This window comes from Martes martes, assembly GCF_963455335.1.
Source record: "Martes martes genome assembly, chromosome: 15".
In the NCBI taxonomy this organism is placed as follows: Eukaryota; Metazoa; Chordata; class Mammalia; order Carnivora; family Mustelidae; genus Martes; species Martes martes.
The window spans coordinates 63,665,019-63,689,276 of NC_137903.1; the positions used below are offsets into that span (position 1 = coordinate 63,665,019).

At 39.3% G+C, this 24,258-nt stretch overlaps 1 protein-coding gene across 3 annotated transcripts in view; it reads left to right on the plus strand.

The window, feature by feature from the left end:
• Positions 1-9,339: 9,339 nt before the first annotated feature.
• The window catches only part of MAEL (maelstrom spermatogenic transposon silencer), a gene marked incomplete at both ends in the record, with an annotated part of 36,794 nt that continues 21,875 nt past the window's right edge, over positions 9,340-24,258 (plus strand). Inside the window, 8 exons of one of the 3 annotated variants that reach the window (XM_080824989.1) lie at positions 9,340-9,486; positions 9,733-9,825; positions 11,348-11,447; positions 12,391-12,546; positions 14,457-14,498; positions 22,162-22,286; positions 23,030-23,084; positions 23,206-23,347. In XM_080824989.1, the coding sequence (XP_080681115.1) occupies positions 9,340-9,486; positions 9,733-9,825; positions 11,348-11,447; positions 12,391-12,546; positions 14,457-14,498; positions 22,162-22,286; positions 23,030-23,084; positions 23,206-23,347 (860 nt within the window). The remainder of the gene's footprint in view (positions 9,487-9,732; positions 9,826-11,347; positions 11,448-12,390; positions 12,547-14,456; positions 14,499-22,161; positions 22,287-23,029; positions 23,085-23,205; positions 23,348-24,258) is intronic. The other 2 variants (XM_080824990.1, XM_080824991.1) reach the window with 2 other exon arrangements.

Below are 24,258 nucleotides of genomic sequence, written 5' to 3' on the forward strand. Positions count from 1 at the left end.
TTTTGCTTAAAATGCAGATTCCCTGGTTCTTGTAAAAAACCAAGATCAGAAACCCTGGGTGGGGCCTGAAAATTCTCCATCTTAACAGCACTTCTGAAGCACTCTAGGGTTTAAGAGGTACTGCCTAATTATTTTTATTGTTTCCCCGGGGAACTGTGGTTGCTGCTTGCAAATGAGCTCAGATTCAGATCTGGAGATGCTCCGATGATGATCCATTTCTCCTGGCCAGATAGGACAGGACCCCCGGCAGAGACTGGTTTTTCCCAGCCCTGGCAGGATCTGAAGCCCCAGTACTTCAAACTCTCTCCTGCAACCAGAGACATACAGGTCAGAACACCGGCCTGAATGGGACCAGAGCAGGACTGGAAAGAAGTCATAGCGGAATCCTGTGTCACGGAGATCGGGTGGGGGGGGGGCGCGGAGTGGACTAGCCAACAGCTGCAGTAAGGCTGCCCACTTTAGAACAGAATTAGGACATGAAGAGAAGTGAACCACCACAAGGAGACATGCTGGTAGCTGGTAGCAACCCCACTGTTATAAATATAATTCAGCTGAATCCTCTTTAAAACATGATTTCATTGCAGGCACCCAGGCACGCAAGTACGTGAATTCTGCTTAACATAGGTCTTTTTAAAGCGCACAGATAACACCACATTTCTACTTCTCCTCTCTGATCTTGACTTCCAGGAAGAATCTATGAGGTGTGACTTGGAAATAGATACCATGTTTCTTATCTAAGTTTTGTTCAGCTTTCCTTCCCTTGTGCCACCTTTCAGGTTTGCTATCTTCCCCCATCTCCCATATCTTCCAAGCCACCTTCAGTGACTTATAAGTTTTAAAAAATCCAAATTGAAGCAAAGAACTGAAAAAAAATTGGAGATTCTAGGTGCTCTATACTGGAAACTAGAAACATTTTCAATCTGGAAGCCCTTTCAGATTGAGGAATAAATTGTTTCATTAAGAAAATGCTTTAAAGAAAGGAAATGCAAATGTGGAATGCAAGAGCCAAAAAATTTAAAAAGCTGTACTGCCAAGAACAGTGGTAAGTATATAATAAGTAAAAGATTGGGAAAATGTGCTGAAAATTCCATGTACTTGAAGCAGATTTAACCCAAAGGCCTGCTGTCTCAAGCTTCAAAGCAAACGACAGTGACAGTGGTATAGGGTGCTGAATTAGATGGTGTCTGCCTGCCCCATCCGGAGGCCAGACCCCACCGACAGTGGGCAGCCTCCACCTGAGTTAGCTTCTTAATGACAATACCCCTGCAGAGGACAATTTCCAAGGACAATGTACAGAAAAAAGAGCAGAACATAAAACTGTATTACAGCATGGTCCAAAATATGGGAAATGCAGTTAAAAGAGGCAATGGAAACAACAGAAGACTAAGAATGGTTATCTCTGGGTAGGACTGTCATTCGTTTCTATCTTCTACCTAATTTTCTAGACCCTCTAATGTTTATACAACATAGAAAAAGTTGCTGGACAAAAGATACAACTGTGCCACAATTCTTTGTTTCTGGTACATCCCTGGAGGGAGGAGAGAGGCACAAAGAAGAAGTGACAGGTGTTTTGTCAGGCCTGTATCTTTAGCCAGATACAAAGCCTCCAAATGTACACCTGCTCTCATTCTGTCTCAATCTTAAGCAGTTAATCAAGTTAATTATGAGCAGTCGAGGCCCTGGGAGCCCTTACCGACTGAGAGTTCAACTGTAATTTCTTTGTGAGTTACAGAGCCAAAGATGAAGTAAGCTTGCTTCTCTTCCATGAGCCCTTTCTCTGGTTTTTGCTTTTGTTTCTTTTTGTTGTTGTTGTTTTTGTTTGTTTGTTATTTTGTTGGTTGTTTTTTTTTTGTTTTTTTTTTTTTAGGATTTACTTATTTATTTGAGAGAGAGCGCATGCGGGGGTAGGGGGAAGAGGCAGAGGGAGAGAGAGACTTTAAACAAACTCCATGCTGAGTGCAGAGCCCAACTTGGGACTGATCCCTGGACCCCGAGGTCACCACCTGAGCCAAAACCAAGAGTTGGACTCAACCAACTGCACCACCCAGGCGCCCCCTTTTGTTTCTTTTTGCATCAGTGTTAGTGTCCTTTAAAGACCTGAACAACATTAACAGCCCCCCAAATCAGCAGCAGAGACCATTTTAGTGACGGAGCAATATCCTTTAGCCCAAAGAGGGTGAGATGAGAGAGGGCCTGTCTTCCCGTATTTTTATCAAGGCCTTGATGATTAAGCCAGAGGATTGCTTCTCAGCACTAAGCATTCCCCTAGAGCCCTTCTTCCCTGGCTCAGGTCAAAGGTGGGACCTAAGAGAGGGAAGTGAGCCAGAAGATGTATGTCATCGGATGACCTCACCCCCAGAGAACAGGCAGGGAAGGGAGCTAGAATGAGAGAGCCGGAACACTGAGCATAAAAGGAAAGAGCTCAAACAAAAGAAGGGTCATTTGTGGGCTCTCAAAAGCTGGTGTTAAAGAACAGCAGCCTTGACCTTTGTGTTGACGTCGTTCCCCGAAGCTCTCTCATAGACCTGTTAATATCATACTCCCACCCCAGTTCTCAGTGGGTGCCTTAGACACTGAGAGGAACCATGTGGATTTTTGTCTAATTAGTTGCAAACTGTTTTAGGTTCTTCCTCCCTTTTCCTTATCTTTTCTTCTCTCTTCCCTGAATTCATTCATTTAGTCCATACACATTTATTGAGCACCTACTATATTCTAGATACCATGCAGTCTAGAGATTGAAGATGAAAGGAATTTAAAGATGAATGAGTCACAGCCCCTTATGTCAAAGAGTTTACAGTTGAGATGTAGCAATGCGTGTGTGTTGGGAGGGGAAGAGACAGACATATGGTCTTTAACTGTGAGGGTGTGACAGGACTTATTTTAGGACAAATGCCAGGTATGGTGGTGGAACAAAGAGAGAGGGGTCAATTACTCACTAGGCGTGCTGGTCAGAGATCTCTTCAAGGAAAGGTAATCCCTGAGCTAAGTCTCAAACGTGATCTGGGCAGAATTTCTAAAAGCAGAAATGGAGCAGGAGGTCACGCAGACAAAAGCAACAGGCACCGCGCAGAAGGGGGTCTGCTGCCTGTAACATGGCTTTCCAAAGGGCAGGGTCAGCAATAGGGCCAGAAAGGGAGGCTGAGGTCAGACCAAGGGGAGCCAGGCTACCAGGTCTGAACTCAATTCCACATGCTATGGTCCACACAAGGATTTCTCAGAGAAGGACAAGATTAGACCTGGGTTTCAGCCAAGTTATTCTGGCCACAGGGTGTAGGATGGATGCATGGGAAGAGAGACAACCTTTTCCATGTGAGAGCTCATTACAAGAGCCCAAAAAGGAACGAGCACCAAAACTAGGCTACAGGGGAGCAGAAATGGGAAGCAAACATTAAGTGGGAGGGGCATGGCAGGGAGACATCGGGTAGAATCTGCATGGCCTGAGTGAGCAAGGCAGAGGAATCAACGAGGCCTTGGGTGGAGTTACTTGAGTATGGTTGTGCGCTCGGGCAACAGCTAGAGGTGATGAGGAACTTGGAAATCCCTCTTTTTGCTTTGGCAAAGCGTTATGTAATAAACACCCTTGAGTATCGATAAAGAACAGCTTGGAATAAGAGCGCTTAAGAAGCAGGGATCTCATAGAGGTCAGAGGCACTCATGGGCTGTGCAAGCCGGGGATGTCACTTTACTACTCTAAGCCTCAATTTCCTGTTGTGCAAAATGGGGATGATTCTATAATCTGTTTCACAAGACTGTCGTGAGGAGGAGAAAGGAGAGGGTCCTCGTGCAGTGCTTCGCAGTCTGACACAGTAGCTTTCGAGGAACATGAACTAGGATTGCTATTATTATCAGCACAGGATACACACTGAATAATGTCAGGGCCTTAACTTAAACGAACATCAGAAGAAAAACTAGCATTAGGAAAAATATTTTCCTAAAATGCCATGTGTTCTTGGTTTCATAACACCCAGTTGAAAATCTCTTCATACTTCATATTAAAAACAAAAATAGTAGATGTCCTCCGAGTCTTCAGTGGCTTCTTCCCTACTTAGGTGAAATCGAAGTTTCTTACGATGGCCTTGTAACGCCGCCTGGTTCGGCCCAAATTCCCTTTCCAAAACCTTCTCTATTTTCTTACTTGCTTGTCTCACTGCACCCACAGACTTGCTTTGCTCTTCCTCACTCATACTTGACATGTGCCCATCGTGGTGTCTCTGCCCGTGCTATCCCCTCTGTTTGGAAGGCTCTTTGCCCGACCACTTCACGGTCTGCTTCCTCACTTCCTTCCACGGTTTGCTTAATTTCATTTCCTCAAATAGCGCCTTTTCTGACCACCCTCAATTTCACCTTCAATCAGCCCCTATTCCCTTATCCTGCATTATTTTTCTTCACTAGATTTATTGTTCAATAGTATGTTCAGGCATCTTATTAGATACATAATTGTTTCTTTCTTGCTCGCTTGCGTGCCTCACTATGTTATAAGCTTTGCAATGTGTAATGCGTTCTTGGCCCTAAAACTAAGGTTGGTACTCCATAGGCTTTCTATATATATTTATTGAATAAATGAGGCACTTCTTGTTAATAGCCTCTTGTCTTGGTTTCCCAGGTTTTCTCCTTGCTTCTTCAGACATTCCTTTTTAGTCATCTTTGCTGGGTTTTCCTGTTCTGACTTCTAAGTGCTGGTGTTCTCCAGGACTCCATCCTAGAAACTTTTTTCCTCTCTTCACTCTCAGCCTAGGTGATCTATTTCATTTCTATGAATTTAAGCACCATCTTTATGTCCAAATTGCTTCCAAATTCTGTCACTAGCCCAGAATACCAGACGTAGACCGAGAACTTCCTACCTGACATCTCCACTTGAATGTATAAGAGGCATTTCAAAACAGATCTATAACTAAATTCTTGATCCCCCCTGCCATTCACACCCCAGCCAAAACCTACCACCATCTAGAATTTCTGAATAAGAAGATCAATCTGGGTGGAAAGCGGGAAAACTGATCCATTTACGTAGAACTTTACTGTAAGTAAGATTGATGAAAACATCAGTTGTATCAAAGAAGGAGAGGAGCAGGTAATAGAAATTATGAAGAGCTTTGGGCCCTCTTTGGTACCAGCACTGTCCTCCCTCCCCCAGTTCTTGCTATTGCTAGACACGACTTGCCACTGGGTTACTCGAGCCAAAACCCTAGGATTCCTCCTCTTCTTTCACTTCTACATCTAATCCATCAGTTAGTTCTTTTTTCCCCAAAGTATAATTTGAAGCCATCATCTCCCCTTCATTTCTCCTGCTTCTTTTCTGTTCTAGGTCACCATCACCTCTCACATGGACTTCTGAAGGGACCTCCTAACTGGTCACCCTATGCCCACTCTTACTGCTTTGAACCTATTCTCCAAATGGTAACAAGACTGGTCTTCTTCAGCTGTAAACCATAGCATGACGCTTTTTAAAAAATATCTCTCAATGACCACCCACATACTTAGTAATACTTGAACCCTTGACACTGCCATGTCCAAATTCCTGCTCATCACTCCATCCTCAGCACGTGCCTTCTCCACATGAGAGGACACTGTAACATCAACGAATCTTCTGTCTATTCTGATGATACACCAAACTATTTATTGTCTGAGACCATTACGTATATTGTTCCCGCCACCTAGAATGCTCTTTTTTAATTCTTTACATGATTAGCTCTATTCTTTAGCACGCTTTCTTGTTTTAAATGGCATCTCCTCAGAGAGATTTGTCCTGATTACACATTGAAAAATTTAGCATTTAAATCTGCATATTGTCTTAAAATGTCAAAATAAGGTAAAGCAATCTTGGCCAAGGTAGAATAACAAGGAACGACTTTATCCAGCATCTGAAAGAACTAAAAGTTTGATCAAATATATAAAACAATGTTTTCAGACACTGGACATCAAGGAGCCGAGGTGACTAATCCCTGAAAGAACAGAGACAAACAAGGTGAGCCATGTGATTGCCCCAGGATGCTGTCTGGAGAGAGTGGCCAGAATGCGACAGGAGGAGTAACCTAGGTAGAGCCCTGTGGTCTCCCTGGGGTTGAGGAGATGGAGTTGGTGTCTAGGTAGGCCACGGTGACTAGAATTTGCAGGGCAGAGTACCAGAAAAGAAAGAACAGTAAAAAGAAAGAGCCCTGGAAATGTGCTAAGGATCTCCCTTCTGAATACTGATCTGTGCATGTGTGGGAGGAAACTACACAGTACCAGAGAAAGAACAACCTGAAAGGATTAGAAGGAACAATCCTTGAAATTCACACAGGGCTAGAAATAGTTTGTATTTCCATCAGCCAAAACGGAAAAACTTCCAAATTCACGGGTTGTCAGGCAGAGTACTAAGAAGGGTATTATATCAGCCAAGGAGAAAATCAGCCCTAAAGGTTGCTCTGATACCAAATTACAAAGCATAAAAGCAAGACTCAAAAAGAAGGAAAAACTATACTCCAACTGCTTCCAACTGTTTCCATAACATAACTCTGTCCCAGAAAAAGCACAAGAATATTTATAAGAATACAAAAATATGCAGCATTCAAAAAGATAAAATTTACAATTGTCATCAAATCAAATTTTACCAAGCTCGCAAAGAAGCAGTAAGGAGAAAAATCAATCAGTAGAACCAGACCCAGAAACGACACAGATGATGGACTCAACAGATAAGGACCGTAAGAGTTATTGTAACTACTTCTTTGCCAATTTGGATGTGTTTTATTTCTTTTTGTTGTCTTATTGCTGAGGCTAGGACCTCTAGCACTATGTTGAACAACAGTGGTGAGAATGGGTATCTGTGTTGTGTTCCCTGATCTTGGGGGAAAAGTTTTCAGTTTTTCCCCATTGAGAATGAAATTTGCTGTGGGCTTTTCAGACACAGCTTTTATGGTATTGAGATATGTTCCCTCTATCCCTACACTGTGGAAGCATCTAATCAAGAAAGGATGGTGAATTTTGTCAGATGCTTTTTCTGCATCTATTGAGAGGATATTATGGCTCTCGTCTTTTTATTATTATTATTATTAATGTAGTATATCACATCAATTGATTTGCAGATGTTGAATCTTACAGCCCAGGAATACAATCCACTTGGGTGTGGTGAATAATCCTTTTCATGCATTGTTGTATCCTACTGGCTAGTATCTTGTTGAGAATTTTTGCATCTGTGCTCTGTAAATCTCCTTTTTGGTAGGGTCTTTGTCTGGTTTGGGGATCAAGGTAATGCTAACCTCTAAAATGAGTTTGGAAGTTTTCCTTCCATTTCCATTTTTTGAAACTACTTCAGAAGAATAGGTATTAGTTCTTTAAATGTTTGGTAGAATTCCCCTGGGAAGCCATCTGGCCCTGGACTCCTGTTTGTTGGGACACTTTTTATGACAGCTTCAATTTCTTTGTTATGGGTCTGTTCGGGTTTTCTGTCTTCCTGTTTCAGTTTTGGTAGTTTGTAAGTTTCCAGGAATGCATGCATTTCTTCCAGATTGCCTAATTTGTTGGCATATAGTTGCTCTTATGTTCTTATAATTGTATTTTCTTGGTGTTGGTTATGATCTCTCCTCTTTCATTCATGATTTTTAAAATTTGGGTCCTTTCTCTTTTCTTTTTGGTGAGTCTGGCTAGGGGTTTATTAATCTTATTAATTCTTTCAAGGAACCAGCTCCTAGTTTTGTTGGTCTGTTCTGTTCTTTATTATTATTATTATTATTATTATTATTTTCCTATATCATTGATTTCTGCCCTAATCTTTATTATTTCTCTTCTCCTACTGGATTTAACCTTTATTTGGTGTTCTCTTTCCAGCTCCTTTTGATGTAATGTTAGGTTGTATATTTAAGACTTTTCCTGTTTCTTGAGAAAGGTCTGTATTGTAATATATTTTTCTCTTAGGACCACCTTTGGTGCAGCCCAAACATTCTGAAATTTCATGTTTTCATTTTTATTTGCCTCTATGTATTTTTTAAATTCTTAATTTCTTGGTTGACCCATTCAGTCATAGTGATTTGAAGGGGCACATGAACCCCAATGTTTATAACAATAATGTCTGCAATAGCCAAACTATGCAAAGAGGTGAAATGTCCATCAACTGATGAATGGATCAAGAAGTTTTGGTATATATACTATGTAATATTACACAGCCATCAAAAAGAATGAAATCTTGCCATTTGCAATGATGTGGATGGAACTAGAGGGTATTATGCCAACTGAAATAAGTCAGTCAGAGAAAGATAAATGCCATTTGACTTCACTCATGTGGAATTTAAGAAATGAAACAGATGAACATAGGAAAAGAAAAGGAAAAATAAAAGATGAAAATAGAGAGGGAGGCAAACCATAAGAGAAGCTGAACTCTAGGAAACAAAGTGAGGGTTGATGGAGGGGAGGTGGCTGGGGACATGAGATAATTGGGTGATGAGCATTAAGGAAGGCATTTGATGTAATGAACACTGGGTGTTACATGCAACTGACAAATCACTAAATTCTACTAATAATACAGTATATGTTAACTAAATTAAACTTACAGAATAAAAAAAACAAGGAAGATGCAGTGGAAACAAAAGCTTTCATAGTAGCTCCAAATACATACCAGGAATAAAACTAACAAAAAAAAAATGACACAACCTTTATGAGGAAACCTATAAAATTTTATTCAAGGACATTATTTAAATCTAGCTTCTTATTGTACATTTTCTTCCTAACAGATTAAAATTTGCCTTTAAAAAAAAAACATATTCTTTACAACTATAAACAGTGTAACTTAAGAATGGGGGAAACACAAAAAAGCAGTAACCGAAAAAAGCCCCTATTGGTTGATGCAGTTCTGTCGTCTTCCCCTCAAACTCTCCCCACCGGACTGTAAACTTCTGGAAGGAAAAGATCTTGTTTATTGTGCTCCTCACTCTGTCCCCCACCCAACACCTCACAGTGCTCGGCACAGAGTCGGCCTTTTACAGTTATAAAACAGGAAAGACCTTGAACCACCCTGCGGTCCTCTTTTCCTCCACCGGCGTTGACACATATTACGCAATAATGTCCAGGAACTGCGCCAGACCTTCCACGTGACAGCACGCCCACCAACGCCTCATCCCAGCCAATCAGAATGCTTTGCACCTGTGACCACGCTCGCCCCTCCACCCCACCCCCACGGCCCCACGAGTCAGCCTCAGGCTGTTTTCCTCCCAGCGAGGCCAGTGCGGCTGCGCACTGCGCCCTGATTGGTCGAGAGCTGTAGGCCTTCGCGCGCAGGCGCCTGCCTCGGTTACTAAGGGCGGGAGCCCGGCGAGGGCGCCGGCGGCTTGTGGTGTCTCCGGCCCACGTCGTCGAATCCTGGCCTCGCTCGCCATGCCAAACCGCAGGGCCAGCCGTAATGCCTACTATTTCTTTGTGCAGGAGAAGATCCCCGAGTTACGGAGGCGAGGCCTGCCTGTGGCTCGCGTAGCTGACGCCATCCCCTACTGCTCTGCTGACTGGGCAGTAAGATTGGGGGGAGTTGGGGGCAGGGGGACTCGGGGGGGGGGGGCAGACCAGGCAGTTGGGCAGTGGGAGGGCGAGGCGACGAGGAGGCCAGTGACGCCTTGGCCCCTGCTGGAGGGAAAGGAAGCCTCCCTGTTCCCGCTCTGGGGCAAACCAACGCCGGGACCACCTGTAATGTCTACGCTTCCGCCTCTGGGGCCCAGGGCGCTCGGAACTCATTGCTGTTTCTCTCCTTTCTCAACCCCCTTAAATGTCCCCAAGCTTTTGAGGGAGGAAGAAAAGGAGAAATATGCAGAAATGGCTCGAGAGTGGAGAGCAGCCCAGGGAAGGGACGCTGGGCCTTCCGAGAAGCAGGTAAGGTTGGCCCGAGACGAGCAGCTCCCTGCCTGGGCCACAGGCGTGTTCGCCAGATGCTGAGTGAGCGAGTGGGTGAATGCCAAGGGTGGGCTGGTGGGTGATTCCGTTGAGTGCAAAGAAGAATTTTTCTTTTCTTTTTTTCCCCTTGTGTTAGGACGCCAGTTAAAAAGCCAGCAGGTTCCCTAACTAGGGCACGTGTGGTTATTTGGTGGTGAAAGGCTGGGGGAATCCCTGTTAGGAAACCTGCAACCAGTAAATCATGGTCAATGCTGAGAGTGTTGGTTTTAAGATTTGTACTAGGTGAACTCTAAGGGCGCCTTTCAAACCCCTATATGATTAACAACCCCCCCTTTTTTTAATGTTTAAAAGTAGCTTGGACCATTATCTCTTTTTAAATGAATCTGAAATCAGGGATGCTGTTGTGTTTAAAATGTTGAAATAACAAAACTTGCACATGCTGGTGAATGTTAGTGTGCCTTATAGGTAAGAGTGGAATGAAGCTGATTTGGATAAACTTACATGTAGTAGAAGGATAAAGTACTCAATAAAAATTTTCTTGTTGATTTGTATCGGGAAATTCAGTATAATTGTCAACTTTTCCCCTTCCCTCTGTGTTCTTTCCATTCTTACATAGTAAAATTCCATTCTTTAAAGTGTCAACATTGGATTGAAATTCAAGAGAGCTTTGCTTGCTTTCGGTTTGAGAGATTTTTATTTTGTAGGTGTATGTTTGGATAGAAGCTCTAATCGGTTGAACTGTACTTAGTTGTACAGGGGAACCTTGCTTTTTTTTTTTTTTTAAACTGTAATTTCTTATAAGACATTTCCCCTCAAAATGTAAGCCATATTGTATATGTACCTCATTGAGTCTTGTATACGTACCTCATTGCATCAGCGTGATTGGGTTGTTACTTTAAGTGAAAAACAATTTTAAAAGATTTTATTTATTTATTTGACACAGAGCACAATTAGGCGGAGAGGCAGGCAGAGGGGGAGGGGGAAGCAGGCTCCCCGCTGAGCAGAGAGCAGGATGTGGGGCTCCATCCCAGGACCCTGGGATCATGACCTGAGCCGAAGGCAGAGGCTTAACTGACTGAGCCACCCAGGCACCCCTAAGTGAAAAACAATTTAGAAAACTTTGTCAAATGATGTCCTTTTGGCCACTGGGCTCAGTGACTCCGTGGGATTATTTTAGATTATAATCACGTAGTCACTTACGTGACTCAGTGGAATTAATTTAGATTATCGGTAGTGGGCAAATGGTTTTCAGCAGTAGTTGAATTGGTTGTTTACCACTCACCTTTTGATTCAGAATATTTATAGATTCTGCCCTTGTCTGCCTTTGGGTGTTGGTATCACTTACAAATATGTGCGTATTTACTCATTGGGCTCATTGGCTTACAGGGATTACCAAAGTAATCTGTGAACTGTTTTTCAGTTATTTTGCTAAATTTAAATATTTGTATAAAGTGCCCAGTAAGAGTTTGAGTATGTGACAAATTATTTTCTTCCTCTTTAGAAACCTGTTTCCACCCCACTGAGGCGTCCAGGCATGCTTGTACCAAGGCAGAATGTTTCACCCCCTGATATTTCAAATTTGTCTCTAAAAAGTGATCAAGGTAGAGTAATCCTAAAAGCAAAACGCTTAGATAAATGTGGGTGCTCCAGACACTGTGATATAGTGATCAGTAATTATGTGTTCTGTTCATTTTGATCCTGCATTTCAGAATAATTGACCACAAGTGTTCAAATATGGTGGTGGTAAAGTTGTAAAAGATCGGGTAATTTGCATTTGTTGAATTAACAGTGGAGAGATTTTGTTGTGTTTTATACAAAAATCTGGTCTCTTGGTTAATAACCACTTTTTATGTTACTAAATATACTTCTTAGATTTAAGTGTTTATAGCTAGACCCTTAAATGCATATAAATTATAAAGAGGTTGAATTATTGAGCTACCTAGAGAAGAGCTTACCTAATAAGAATCCTTGTTATTCCTTCTGGCTGTTTTGTGTTCTGAATTTGTTGAAGATTAATAAACTTTCAACAGTCTTAAATGTGGCCAATCCTGTTAAGTAAGACTCTTCACACATTCTCGTATTTTTTCCTTCCTTTAGAGTATTTATTGGTGCTCTTGTGTATATTGGTTAAAGGTGAAGAGTGAATTAAATTGTCCATAGTTTATATCAGAGTTTTTCTATACTAATTCTACTTGGCTTTATTTCCCGAACCTCTCCTATTTGTTGAATATGGGTCACAGCTTTTCTTAAGTCATTCCTAAAATTCAGGGCTTATGTTTAGCTAAATTATGTGGAGCTGGCTGCAAGTTTGAATAATTTTGTTGCTTCATGCAGAGTGGTTATCACTGTAATTCTTGATAAGTGTAATTATAAAAATTTTGATTCATTTATCTGGTACAGATGATTAGTTTTCTCTTTTCCAGCTCTTAGGATTATAGGTAGACAAGGAAAATGGTTCTAAAACTTTTGCTTTTGTGGAGGAGTTAACTCACAATTGTTTGTGTTGTCTTACCTTTTTTTTTCTTTTTATTTATTTCTTTTTAGCTCTCCTTGGAGGCATTTTCTATTTTTTGAACATTTTTAGCCATGGCGAGCTACCTCCGCACTGTGCACAGCGCTTCCTCCCTTGTGAAATAGGCTGTGTGAAATACTCTCTCCAGGAAGGTATTATGGCAGATTTCCACAGGTTTATAAATCCTGGTAAGTAGTCGGAGTGAATAGATGCTAAATCTTAAAACAGTATGCATTTGATCTTGGCTTTATTTAACAGTATTTGTTTTCTTAAGAGCTGACATATAGTTCTTAAAGTGTATTAAAGACCTCATCATAATTGGTTGAACTAGGTGTTTACACAGAGTTTTTTAGTTTAAGTTTTTAACCTCAAGAAAACATTAGAATTGGGTGGATAGTATGCCTGAAAAATGTGTGTGTTGTTTGCTTACCTGTGGCCTTGCATCTTGGAATTTTTTAAAAGTTTTTGGGGCGCCTGGGTGGCTCGGTGGGTTAAAGCCTCTGCCTTCGGCTCAGGTCATGATCCCAGGGTCCTGGGATCGAGCCCTGCATCGGGCTATCTGCTCAGCGGGGAGCCTGCTTCCTCCTCTCTCTCTCTGCCTGCCTCTCTGCCTACTTGTAATCTCTGTCTGTCAAATAAATAAATAAATAAATCTTTTAAAAAAAAAAGTTTTTTATGCCTTTGCTCTTTTATTTCTTTAATCCATCCCTCACTTCAGACATCACAAGCTTTTAACCTGCGGTGGTTTTGTAACTTTGAGCAGTTATTAACCTTTTTGAACTTATTAGCTTATCTGTAAAGTGGAAATAATACCTATCGTTGACTGGTCTAAGGGATACAAGAGAAGGTATGGAAATAGCCTAATACTTGAGAGTCTCTCAGATGTTCTCAACAGCTCTTCTGGCTTTTCCACCCCTGCAAACCAAGAAGTAGTGAAGGCATAGGATTCAGTTAGGTTCCCAAGAGGGTAGTTACAGGACCAATATACCTTTAACAGCAAGTAGGAGAAGTCTATAGGGAGAAGAGTGAAGGGAGGGTAGAGATTGGGGGGAAAAAAGAACTTCATCTTTAGTTTTGTCAGTTGCTTTAAAATTCATTAGAATAAGCCAGTGCTTTTTCTTGTGTTTCGATGACAGAGAAACTAATCATCCTTCTCACACTTGTGAGAGCTGCTGCTTAGGATAAATTAATAACTGCTTTTCTTTATATAGTTGTAACATATTAAAAAGATTGAATTTAGAGACTTTTCTTTTTTAAGCTATACGTACATGAGGCCCTATGTTAAGGGGCCTCTTTTTAAAATTTTGAAAATTTTTACTTTATTAACCTATAATGTATTATTTGTTTCAGGGATACAGGTCTGTGAATCATCAGTCTTACACAATTCACAGCACTCACCATAGCACATACCCTCCCCAGTGTCCATCACCCAGCCACACCATCCCTACCACCCTCCTCTCCTCCAGGAACCCTCAGTTTGTTTCCTGAGATTAAGTCTCTTATGGTTTGTCTCCTTCCCTGGTCCCATCTTGTCTCATTTCTTCCCTCCCTACTCCCCACGACCCCTGCCCTGCCTCTCAAATTCCTCATATCAGAGAGATCATGATAACTGTCTTTCGCTGATTGACTTATTTTGCTCAGTATAATCCCCTCTAGTTCCATCCACACCATTGGAAATGGCAAGATTTCAGGGTTTTTGATGGCTGCATAGTACTCATTGTATATATATACACCACGTCGTCTTTATCCATTCATCTGTGGATGAACATCTAGGTTCTTTCCAGAGTTTGGCTGTTGTGGACTTTGCGGCTATAAACATTCGGGTGTACGTGTCATGTTAAGGGGCCTCTTTATGTACTCTTTCTTTTCTGTAAGGAGTAACTTCCTTTTTAAAGTGGTTTAGATAATATACCAAAATTCTTTTTAATAGTTTTCATTCTTTGGTTAAGAAAAACAGTAACTTCTATGAAAGTTTAATTTTTTCGTATTTTCACATAGCAATAGCCATTACCTATTTGTGTTATGACTTGGTCATCCTGTGATATATGACTATAGCAAAACCAGAGGGCTTCTCTCAATAAAATATTTTGTATTACAGGTGAAATTCCACGAGGATTTCGGTTTCATTGTCAAGCTGCAAGTAAGTATAAGGGAATGGGGTAGAATAATAGGCACTGAATGTGTATGTACCTGGTTAAGACTTACTGCTGTAGGGCATCTGGGTGGCTCAGAGGGTTAAAGCCTCTGCCTTTGGCTCAGGTCATGATCTCGGGGTCCTGGGATCGAGTCTTGTGTCGGGCTCTCTGCTCAGCAGGGAGCCTGCTTCCCTTCTTCTCTCTCTGCCTGCCTCTCTGCCTCTTGTAATCTCTGTCAAATAAATAAATAAAATCTTTAAAAAAAATACGGCTGGTATAAAAAAAAAGTGTCATTGTTTTAATAAGTTGTTTTTTTTAACTTAAAAATGTAGACAACTAGCAGTTAGACAACAATTAGAAATAAGTTTTGCAAAATAAATTTTGCAGATAAGTTTTGCAAATGCTGTTCTTTATAAATAAAGAGAATATTTTAGAATCCCTTTGGTTATGTCCTTTGAGTTTTTACTGGTCTTAGTGAAAAATATGTACTAGACCTTTTTTTTGTTTGCCTGCCTGGAATCAGGGCAGTAGACTCTGGAACAAGGCGAGGGCATTTTTTTTTAATTTGGTCCCTTTATAGCTTTGAATGAAGAACAATATATAATACAGAAGAAAAATTCTGTTGTAGATTTTGAAGTGTGAACCTAGCTAATCTCCCCATGTGTTACATCCTCTGAGGTTATTCACCAAATAGGTGGTGGTAAGACAAAAACAGAAGTTTAGCTGGTGAATTAACTACATTTTTACTTAAGCTGTTTCTGGTTTGTTCATCTTTGGGTGCATTGGAATCCCTGCTATTTGCCAGACTCATTTGTGAGAGTGCCACTGGCTTTACTGTTTATTATTTTGGTTCTGATAAATACTTGATTTTAAAACCGTTTTTAAGGCTTATTTTTACATTTTCAAGTTAACCAGTTTAACAGAAACCTACTAAAGACTCTAGGAATGTTTTCTTAACTTACTTTTCAAACTACTAAAAATTGATCACAGTCTCACTCAGGAAAGCTCATTGGTAAGCCACTTTGGAGCTCACCAATTTAGACAGGCCTTAAATTGTCGACTTGATAACCCTCGGAAGTGCGCCAGCTAAAGAAGGTAAATAAATGATTGCATTAAAGGGACGGCCATGTTGACATAATAACTACAAATGCTTATGCTGATGTAATCAGCCTGATGCTTAGGAAAAGGTGATGTTTCACAGAGGAATACACTGAAGCAGATGTACGTGTGGATGCAGAGTGAGTAGAAGCTAAGGAATGTGCGTGTAGATCTTTCACAAGCTCCCGTGCTGCTCTCTGGCCTTTTATGAAATCGCGTAAGTGAGAGCAACTGAAGACTTCATAGATGGGCGTTAATGGTTTAGCACATTAGAATCAAAGAATTTCAAATCGGGAAGAGGTATTGATCTGGAATCTGTTGATCTCCCCACCCTCACTGCCATGTTTTTCTTGGAAGCGGTCCTTCGGGTTCTGTATGAATTTGTAGGGGTGAGAGGTCTTTGTCCTCATTCTCCCCTACTTTAGCCAGCGGAATTCTGATTCTGTCCATTTTCCTGCTTAATTTTCTTGAGAGAAGTTTGACTTTAGAACAAAGCTTTAAAAACTGATTTCAGCTTCCTATACAAAAGGTCTGTCAGCTTTTAAAATCTTCATACACAAGGAATGTCACATTGAGAGCAGCGTGCCATCATTGAAGGTCATTATATCTCTCCTTCATTGATCCCCCTCCCTCTTTATAACAGAGACAGTTTTTGGAATTTTGTGCTAGTCATTTCCTTTCTTTTCTGCATAGTTTTATTTTGAATACTTTTTTTTTTTTTTTTGAGAGAGAGAGAACATGTGCTTGAGCAGAGGTTTGGGGGTGGGGGAGGGGAGGGGCAAAGGGAGAGAGAGCATCTTTAGCAAGCTCTGTGCCCAATGTGGAGCCCGACTTGGGGCTCAAACTTATGACCCCTGAGATAACGACCTGAACTGAAATCAAGAGTTGGACGCTTAACCAACTGAGCCAGACAGACATCTTGTGAATACGTATTTAAATTGTGTATTTAATTTTGCTTTTTTGAACTTTTATATAATTAACATTATGTGTTTCTTTCTGTACCTGTATTTTTTTAAACTCAACATTGCCTTTTCCCAATTTTTCTGTTGGATTGTCCTTTATATTGGGTTTGTGGAATTTTATTATGTACCTGCTTATTGATTTACGTGCAGATACCTATGTTTCAGTTTGTGCCTTGTGTTTTTTTATTGTCTTTATGTCATTATGGTGTCTTTTACTGAAAATAGTTTTTATTTTTTTAATTTAGTAAATATCAATCTTTTCCCTTACGTTTTAAGGGGTTTTGGTGTCTTAATCCTCTTTTACTTGAAAGCCATAAAGCATAGTTTTTATTAAGTTTTGTTTTTCATATCCCAAGTTCTTAATTCACCTGGCATTGACTTCTGTATGGTGTGAAGTAGAGATTTTTTTCATTTTTTTCCCCCAAGTGGATAATCCGTTGTCTCTGCATCATTTATCCAATCATCAGTTTGTTTGTCAGTATGTGGTGCTACATTTCTCCATGCCTGCGTCTTTTCGGTATCTTTTATTTTGTTCTATTGGTCTACTTTGTTTTTGGTATCTATACTGTTAAACACAATATTTTAATACTTAGAAAAGCTTCTTGACTTTGTTTTGGAACATCATTATTCTTGACTTTTTGATTACCTTTAAATCTTCAGATCATTTTGGAGAAAACTGGCAGCTTCTTGATATTCTATCTGTGAATAGGGGTATACTCTTATTTTTTTAGATCTGTAATGCCTTACGATACTTATAATTTTCTTCACAGTGATCTTAATATCTTGTTAAATTTATAGCTTATAAATTTTGTTATAAGTGATATCTCTTAAAATTATATTTTTATTTACTTTTGTATTTTATTTAGCCATTGCTAAGCTATAATTGAGTTTTTAGTGAATTCCTTATATAGTCCTATCTGTGAAATGACTTTTTTCTAATCTATTTTTTATTTAAAACTTTAAAAATTTGTCTTAGGGTGCTGGCTAGGAAGTTTAGTTTCTAGTGTTTTACCAGTGAGTATGCTGTTCGCTGTGCTTTTTGTTTTTTTCCTTCTCTCACGTTTTATATGCGCTCTTGATCAGGGTAAGAGAAGTTCCCTTCTATTCCCAGTGTGGTTAGAGATACCAGTTGCACATTATAGTAAATGGTTTTTCGGTCTCACGTGATTGTCTTTTGTTCATCTGGTATTTTGCTAACCAGCCTTCCATTCCAGCACTAAACCAAGCATAGTCCCTACATAGCTCTTAAAGAAATTGCTGGATTTGGTTTACTAATATTTTGCCATCCTAACATGGGTTAGAGAATGTGTCTTCAGTTTTTTTTAGTTTACCTTGGTTTATTTTTTAATAGTTTTGGTGAAATTATCAATATTTTTTATTTTCCTGAACACACAAAGTCTTATGTCTGATAACCCTATTATAGAGATCTTCTTTATGGATCTGTTGGTTATCTTGATTTTCAGTCAAGGTATCAGATCTCTTCCTACGTCTCATTATTTTTGAGTGCTGAACAGTAGATATAAAAACTTATTATTCCTCTCAAAAAAAATTATGATTAATTTTTGTCAGAAGGCTGCTGCCGCTAGCCATCTTGAGAGTACCTTAATCCAATTTCAGAGATTGAGATAATACAAAATTGGGTTCAGATGTTTTAAGAATCCCATCTATTTCTAGTTGATCTCTAAAAAAGGGGGAACAGTAGATTACCACCAAAGGATCATCTGTGAAATTTGTAATTGACTTCATGGCATAAACAATGGAAGCCAGAAGACAATTTTATAGATTAAATATGTAATTAAAAGGTATTCAAGTAATACTGGAGTAATATTTTTTTAAAGATTTTATTTTTAAGTAATCTCTGTACTCAACATGGGGCTTAAACCCACAACCCAAAGACCAAGAGGCAAAACATGCTCCACTGATGTAGCCAGCCAGGGTCTTTGGAGTAATATTTTTAGTTCTTACAAGCCTAGGTCTGTTGAGAACTGCTCATTTTCTTAGACTCTAAATCTCCTCTTCTAGAACTGGTAAATGGCCAGATTACCAATGAGCCCAAATGCCAGAATCAAGCTCTCTAGCATTTCTTTCTCTCCAGGATTTTGAACCTGTAATTCCTTACTGCAGTTTTATCTCAGCAGTGCTTTCAAGCAGGTGTTTCATTTATTCAGCTTTTCTCAGCAACTGTATCTTCTGTATCCTTTTTTTATAACTATATGCTGAAATTAATAATTTGATCTCCTTAGATATAAGCATGATTATTTAAAATCTGTGCTGAATAACTTGGGTAGCTGGAATGCCTTTGGATCTCTTCCTGTCAAATTTGGTTTGGTTTCATCCTTTTTTCTTCATATACCTGGTTATTCATATAGACTGAAAAAAAATTTTTTTGTATTTAAGATTTATTTTAGAGCAGGAGGAAGGAGAGGGAGAGAGAGAGAATCTTGAGCAGACTCCCCATTGAGTTCGGAGCCCAGCATGGGGCTCAATCTCAGGACCCCAAGATCATGTCCAAAGAAATCAAGGGTTGGACACATAACCAATGGAGCCACACAGGTGCCCCAGATTTACTGGCATTTTAGTAAAGACACTGATCTCAGTCGTTTCTCTTATAGTTTGACCTTAGGTTAATACTTCATTTGAGTCAAGAAAAGAGCATGTAGGAGAGGGATGTTATTTTAATGGAAACAGTAAATTGGACAAAAGTGGAACGTTTGCTTACTTAAAGCGAGTTAAGTTCATGTATCTTGTTATAATTAAACCATATAAGAACTAATAGTTCTATATACATTTCCATTGTTTTATTTGGGGCTTACTCTAAAATGCAAATGAACAAAATGTTAGGAACATATACGAGTTGCTTCTCTATTACCTGTTAAAAGAGCTCAGCCAGTAGTTATCACCAATAAAATAGTATGAAGCTGCCTCCAAATTAAACATTGCAGGAGTTTTCAAGGAAATCATATACTGTTTCTTATCTGTGACTGTGCTTTTAAAGATGTGTTTAACTATCACATGAAAAAATTTCGTATACAAAAATTTTTTTAAAGCCCTATAATGCATAGATCTAACAACATATATGAGGTCAAAGATTCCATAAGATATGTTTATTTTATTTATTTTTTTTTAAGATTTTATTTATTCACTTGACAGACAAGAGATTACAAGTAGGCAGAGAGAGAGAGTGGGAAGCAGGCTCCCCGCTGAGCAGAGAGCCCAATGCGGGGCTTGATTCCAGGACCCCGTGATCATGACCCGAGCTGAAGGCAGAGGCCTAACCCACTGAGCCACCCAGGCGCCCCCATAAGATGTGTTTAAAGATGCATTTTCTTTTATCTTCAGTACCTAAACTGTACTTTTGAGAGGCCACTGATTAATATGTATACACTTCAAATCATATTACTGTGCTAAAATAAGAATTCTTGTATTAAGACTAAATTCACTTTCACAAGTTAGTAACTTAAGCTTTAACAGAGTTGCAGAAAGTACATCATTCTCCTTTTCATCTTCATAAAATGTTATTTTTTTGGTTCTGTCTTTTTAAAAAAAATGCAGCCAAATATTTATTATATGTACATTTAAATTTTTGGTGGCGATTTGTATTTGAAAAGAGCTTCCTTGTGATTCACCTCAGGATTTGGTGGAAATGCTTATAAGAACTAGCTAATAACAAAAACTGAGGGAAGCACATTCAAAATACTGATTTCTTTGGTAGCAAATGGTCTTTGAACACTAATGAAGGTAGATAAGACCCATTCAGGTGAAGTGGGTTATTTCAAATACCCAACAATTTACATAAAATTAAAAAAAAATTTAAAGAGCTAAGCATCTGTACCAGCTGATAGCAGTGCAACACCTCGTTTGTGATGACTTAAAACAAATGGCTATTAGGAAAAAGCTGTACTTTAATTTTATCTAATATATTCCAGCAACATTTTCCTTCCAGTACAACACTCCCTCTTTATGCAGCTGTTCCTGGGAGCCGGTTTGGGTTAATAAGGGAGTTAAGAGTAATTCTGCAGTTTAAGTAGACAATAACTTTTCTTTTCCTTTTAATGTGCTAATAGTGTCTAAAAATATGTAATTCTTAGAAAAGTACCATTTGATTTTTTTTTCATTATCTGTAACCTTTTGGAAACTAATCACATGATACTACAAAATTAGCAAATGTCTTGAAATCTGAATACAAAACATAAATTAACTCTAATTTCAAACTCTTATTTGTGTGCCACCACCCAATCTTAAAAAAAAAAAAAAAAAGTGGCTCCAAGAATATTCTTTTACCATTCTTTAAAAAAAGAAACTATTCCTTTTAACTTTACATCCCTATCACACTCCACTTTCAAAATACATCATTTGTCTTGGTCATGGACATTTCTGAGATGAGATTTTATATTTCACTCCCATAGCTTCTGGTTATCAGAGAAATCATACTTTCCTTTATTGAAGGAGTTGGTCCTGCTGATGTAGGTGTGTCCCTTCCAATACTCTTCATTCTCATGTTTGCTTCTGGAGGCATTTCCTCTGGTTCAGTTTTCCTCTTCATTAAAAGCTGCTGCTGCTGAAAAGGCTTTTGGAGCAAGAGTTGAAGCCGTTTTTTTAGGCTTATTCGGTCCAAGTTTGGTGGATATGGCTGAGGCTTTCTTTGTCTTGTGTCTCTTTGGAAAATCCAAACTTGGAGATCTTTGTAGGCTTTACTGGGATGTCTGCAAGCTGCTGCTTTAGCTGCTCGCTTCTCAGCACGTGACGAGCTTTCCCTTCCACTACTCCAGGGGCCCAGTTTACCATGGCTTCTCAGGCTTCTCCTCTCCCATCTTCCTGTCCAGTCTTTCCCCTGCCACACTGAAAAAAAAAAAAAAGATTTTAAAGTAACTCGAGGCTTAGAATGATGTTCCCTTCATCCGGAGATGTTTGCTTTTGCTAGATAGCTGGGGTCCTAGCAGACCAGGTCCCAAAAGCTGTCAAAAGCACACTTCTCAGCTAATCAGTTTCTCCTCCTGGAATTGGGAAGTAGCTGCTGGGGAAAAACTGCCCTCAAAGGAGGCTGTCTGGAGAGCCTCTCTGGATTCCTGTATTCTCTTGCATCTGGATCTATTAATTTCTTGCTACTGTGTGTACTCTTGATATCCACAGATACATTAAATGTTTGTGGGAGGTTAGTCTGAATTACTTGATCTTTTTTTTTTTTTTTTTACTGGAAGTGGAAATCTGAATCATACAGCCTTTTAAAAAGCAGCCATTGCTATTACGTTCTCCTGCCTTACATATAAACCAGATTCATGAAAGGCAGATGGGAATAGTGAAAACGTATAGGCTCGGTCACTTAAATCTGGGTTTGAGTCTTGACTCCGTTGCTTGCCAACAATTAACTTACTGTGCAAACTTCTGTGATTGTCATTTGTGTCTTCTCTAATATGTGTGGGTGTGTATCCCCTTTCTCATAAGATTATGAGATAAATTATGTAAAGTACCTAACCATAATTAGGCTTGCTACAAGTGCTTAAATATGAGTTACCGAGTACTGTCTTCCTATACCCCTACTTCCTTACCCACTTTGTAATACTCGTCTTGGCCAAATTTTGAACTCCTTCCTCCTTTTTATTCCCTTCAGGTGATTCTAGTCACAAGATTCCTATTTCAAACTTTGAATCTGGGCATGACCAAGCAGCTGTGTTACAAAACCTTTATAGGTTTATTCACCCACACCCAGGAAACTGGCCACCTATCTACTGCAAGGTAATTTCATTGTTAGAATTTTTTTTAGGGCATCCAGTTAGATACTGAAAGATCCATGAAAGGTACCCAAAGAAAGTGAGTTTGCTTGTTTGTTAGCTGTGTGTGTTAAAACATGTTCATTCTGAATTGTTTGGAATGGGATTAGGTATAATTTCTGTGGTATTAGAGGGATTCTGAACACTGCAAAAGCTGAATGCATTTCTACTTTGATCTCCTGTTTTTAGTTTCTCCTGCTGAAATATCTTCTCAGTATTTTTTTTACTCTGAAGAAAGGGTGTTCTAATCTGTACATCTGTCCTTCTAAGTAAGATTACTGTTTATTTAAAACTGTTTTTGTAGCAATCTCTTGATCCTCTTTTGTAACCTTTAGAGAGCCTTTATTCTTAATTTTATCTAAATTCTTTTAGCTAAGAGTCAAAGAACTGGGTTTTAACCTATTTTAGTGTAACCATGAACAGATTACCTTATCTTTTTCTGAACATTGGTTTCGTCATGTGCCTATCCTAGATTTCCCTTGTTTTTCACAGAGTCTGTTAGCACTGCTTTATAAATGTAACTGGTTATTAAAAGCAGCAGTCTTTTAAAATATATGTTGCTCTTTTTTATGGTTCTCATTTAGTTGTCACAAACTCTTTAGTCTTTCCCTTCCTGCCACCCCCACCTCCCCAGTTTGAAAGGACAGCAATTGATTAAAATTAACTCAGTGTAGGAGAAAATACAAGTAAATTTTTTCCCTTCTCCAGTCTGATGACAGAGCCAGAGTCAACTGGTGTTTGAAGCATATGGCAAAGACATCAGGTAAGTAAAACTAGGTCACTGTTGAAGTGCATTATAACATCTGTATTTCCATTTTGGTGTACGTGTTCTCTATGTGCCTAAATTCAGTAATTGTTTGTCTTTTTCTTTTTACCAATGGAAGAAATCAGGCAAGATCTAGAACTGCTCACTGTAGAGGATCTTGTTGTGGGGATCTACCAACAAAAATTTCTTAAGGAGCCCTCTAAAACCTGGGTTCGGAGCCTCCTAGATGTGGCCATGTGGGATTATTCTAGCAACACAAGGTATTTATGGTGATTTTGTGATTGTGATTTTGACTTTTTTGTACTGAGAAAATGTGGCAGGATTAGTTTTTCCTTTTTCATCAACAGGCAGTATTTTCCTATGAAACTTTGAAATCATTATTTCCTTGAATAATAAGATTCCATTGGTTGTCTGATACATTGTCATTTTTGTCTACAACTAAAAATAAAACACATTGCCAGATAACTGGCATGGTGCTTTATCACTTAGAATTTTTGTACTGATGGAAGAATATGTTTATTTAAAGGTGTTTTATTACATAGACTTCTTAGACTTACGTATAAGAAATATATAAGTTAAATAAATGGAACGTATTTTTCATTTTGAAATAATTTCATGTTTATAGAAAAGTTGCAAGAATAGTACAGAAATTTCTGGGTTCTCGGTTCTCTTCCACTTGTCTGTGTGTCTGCCAATACCATGCTGTCTTGATGATCACAACTTTGTCATATAACTTGAAGTCAGGCATGATGCCTCTAGCTTTGGTTTTCTTTTTCAGCAATCCCATGGCTGTTCAGGGTCTTTTCTGATTCCACACATTTTAGGGTTGTTTTCAGCTCTGTGAAAAACGTCAATGGTATTTTGATAGAGATTGCTTTGAAACAACAGATGGCTCTCGGTAGCTAGCATAGACATTTTCACAGTGTTTATTCTTCCAATCCATGAGCATAGAATGCTTTTCCATCTTTTTGTGTTGGCTTCAATTTCTTTCATGAGTGTTCTGTAGTTCCTCGAGTACAGATCCTTTACCTCTTTGGTTAGGTTTATTGCAAGGTATCTTATGGTTTGTGGTGCTGTTGTAAATGGAATCAATTCCTTAATTTCTCTTTCTTCACTCACACTGTTAGTGTATAGAGAGGCAGCTGATTTCCAGGCATCAACTTTGTATCCT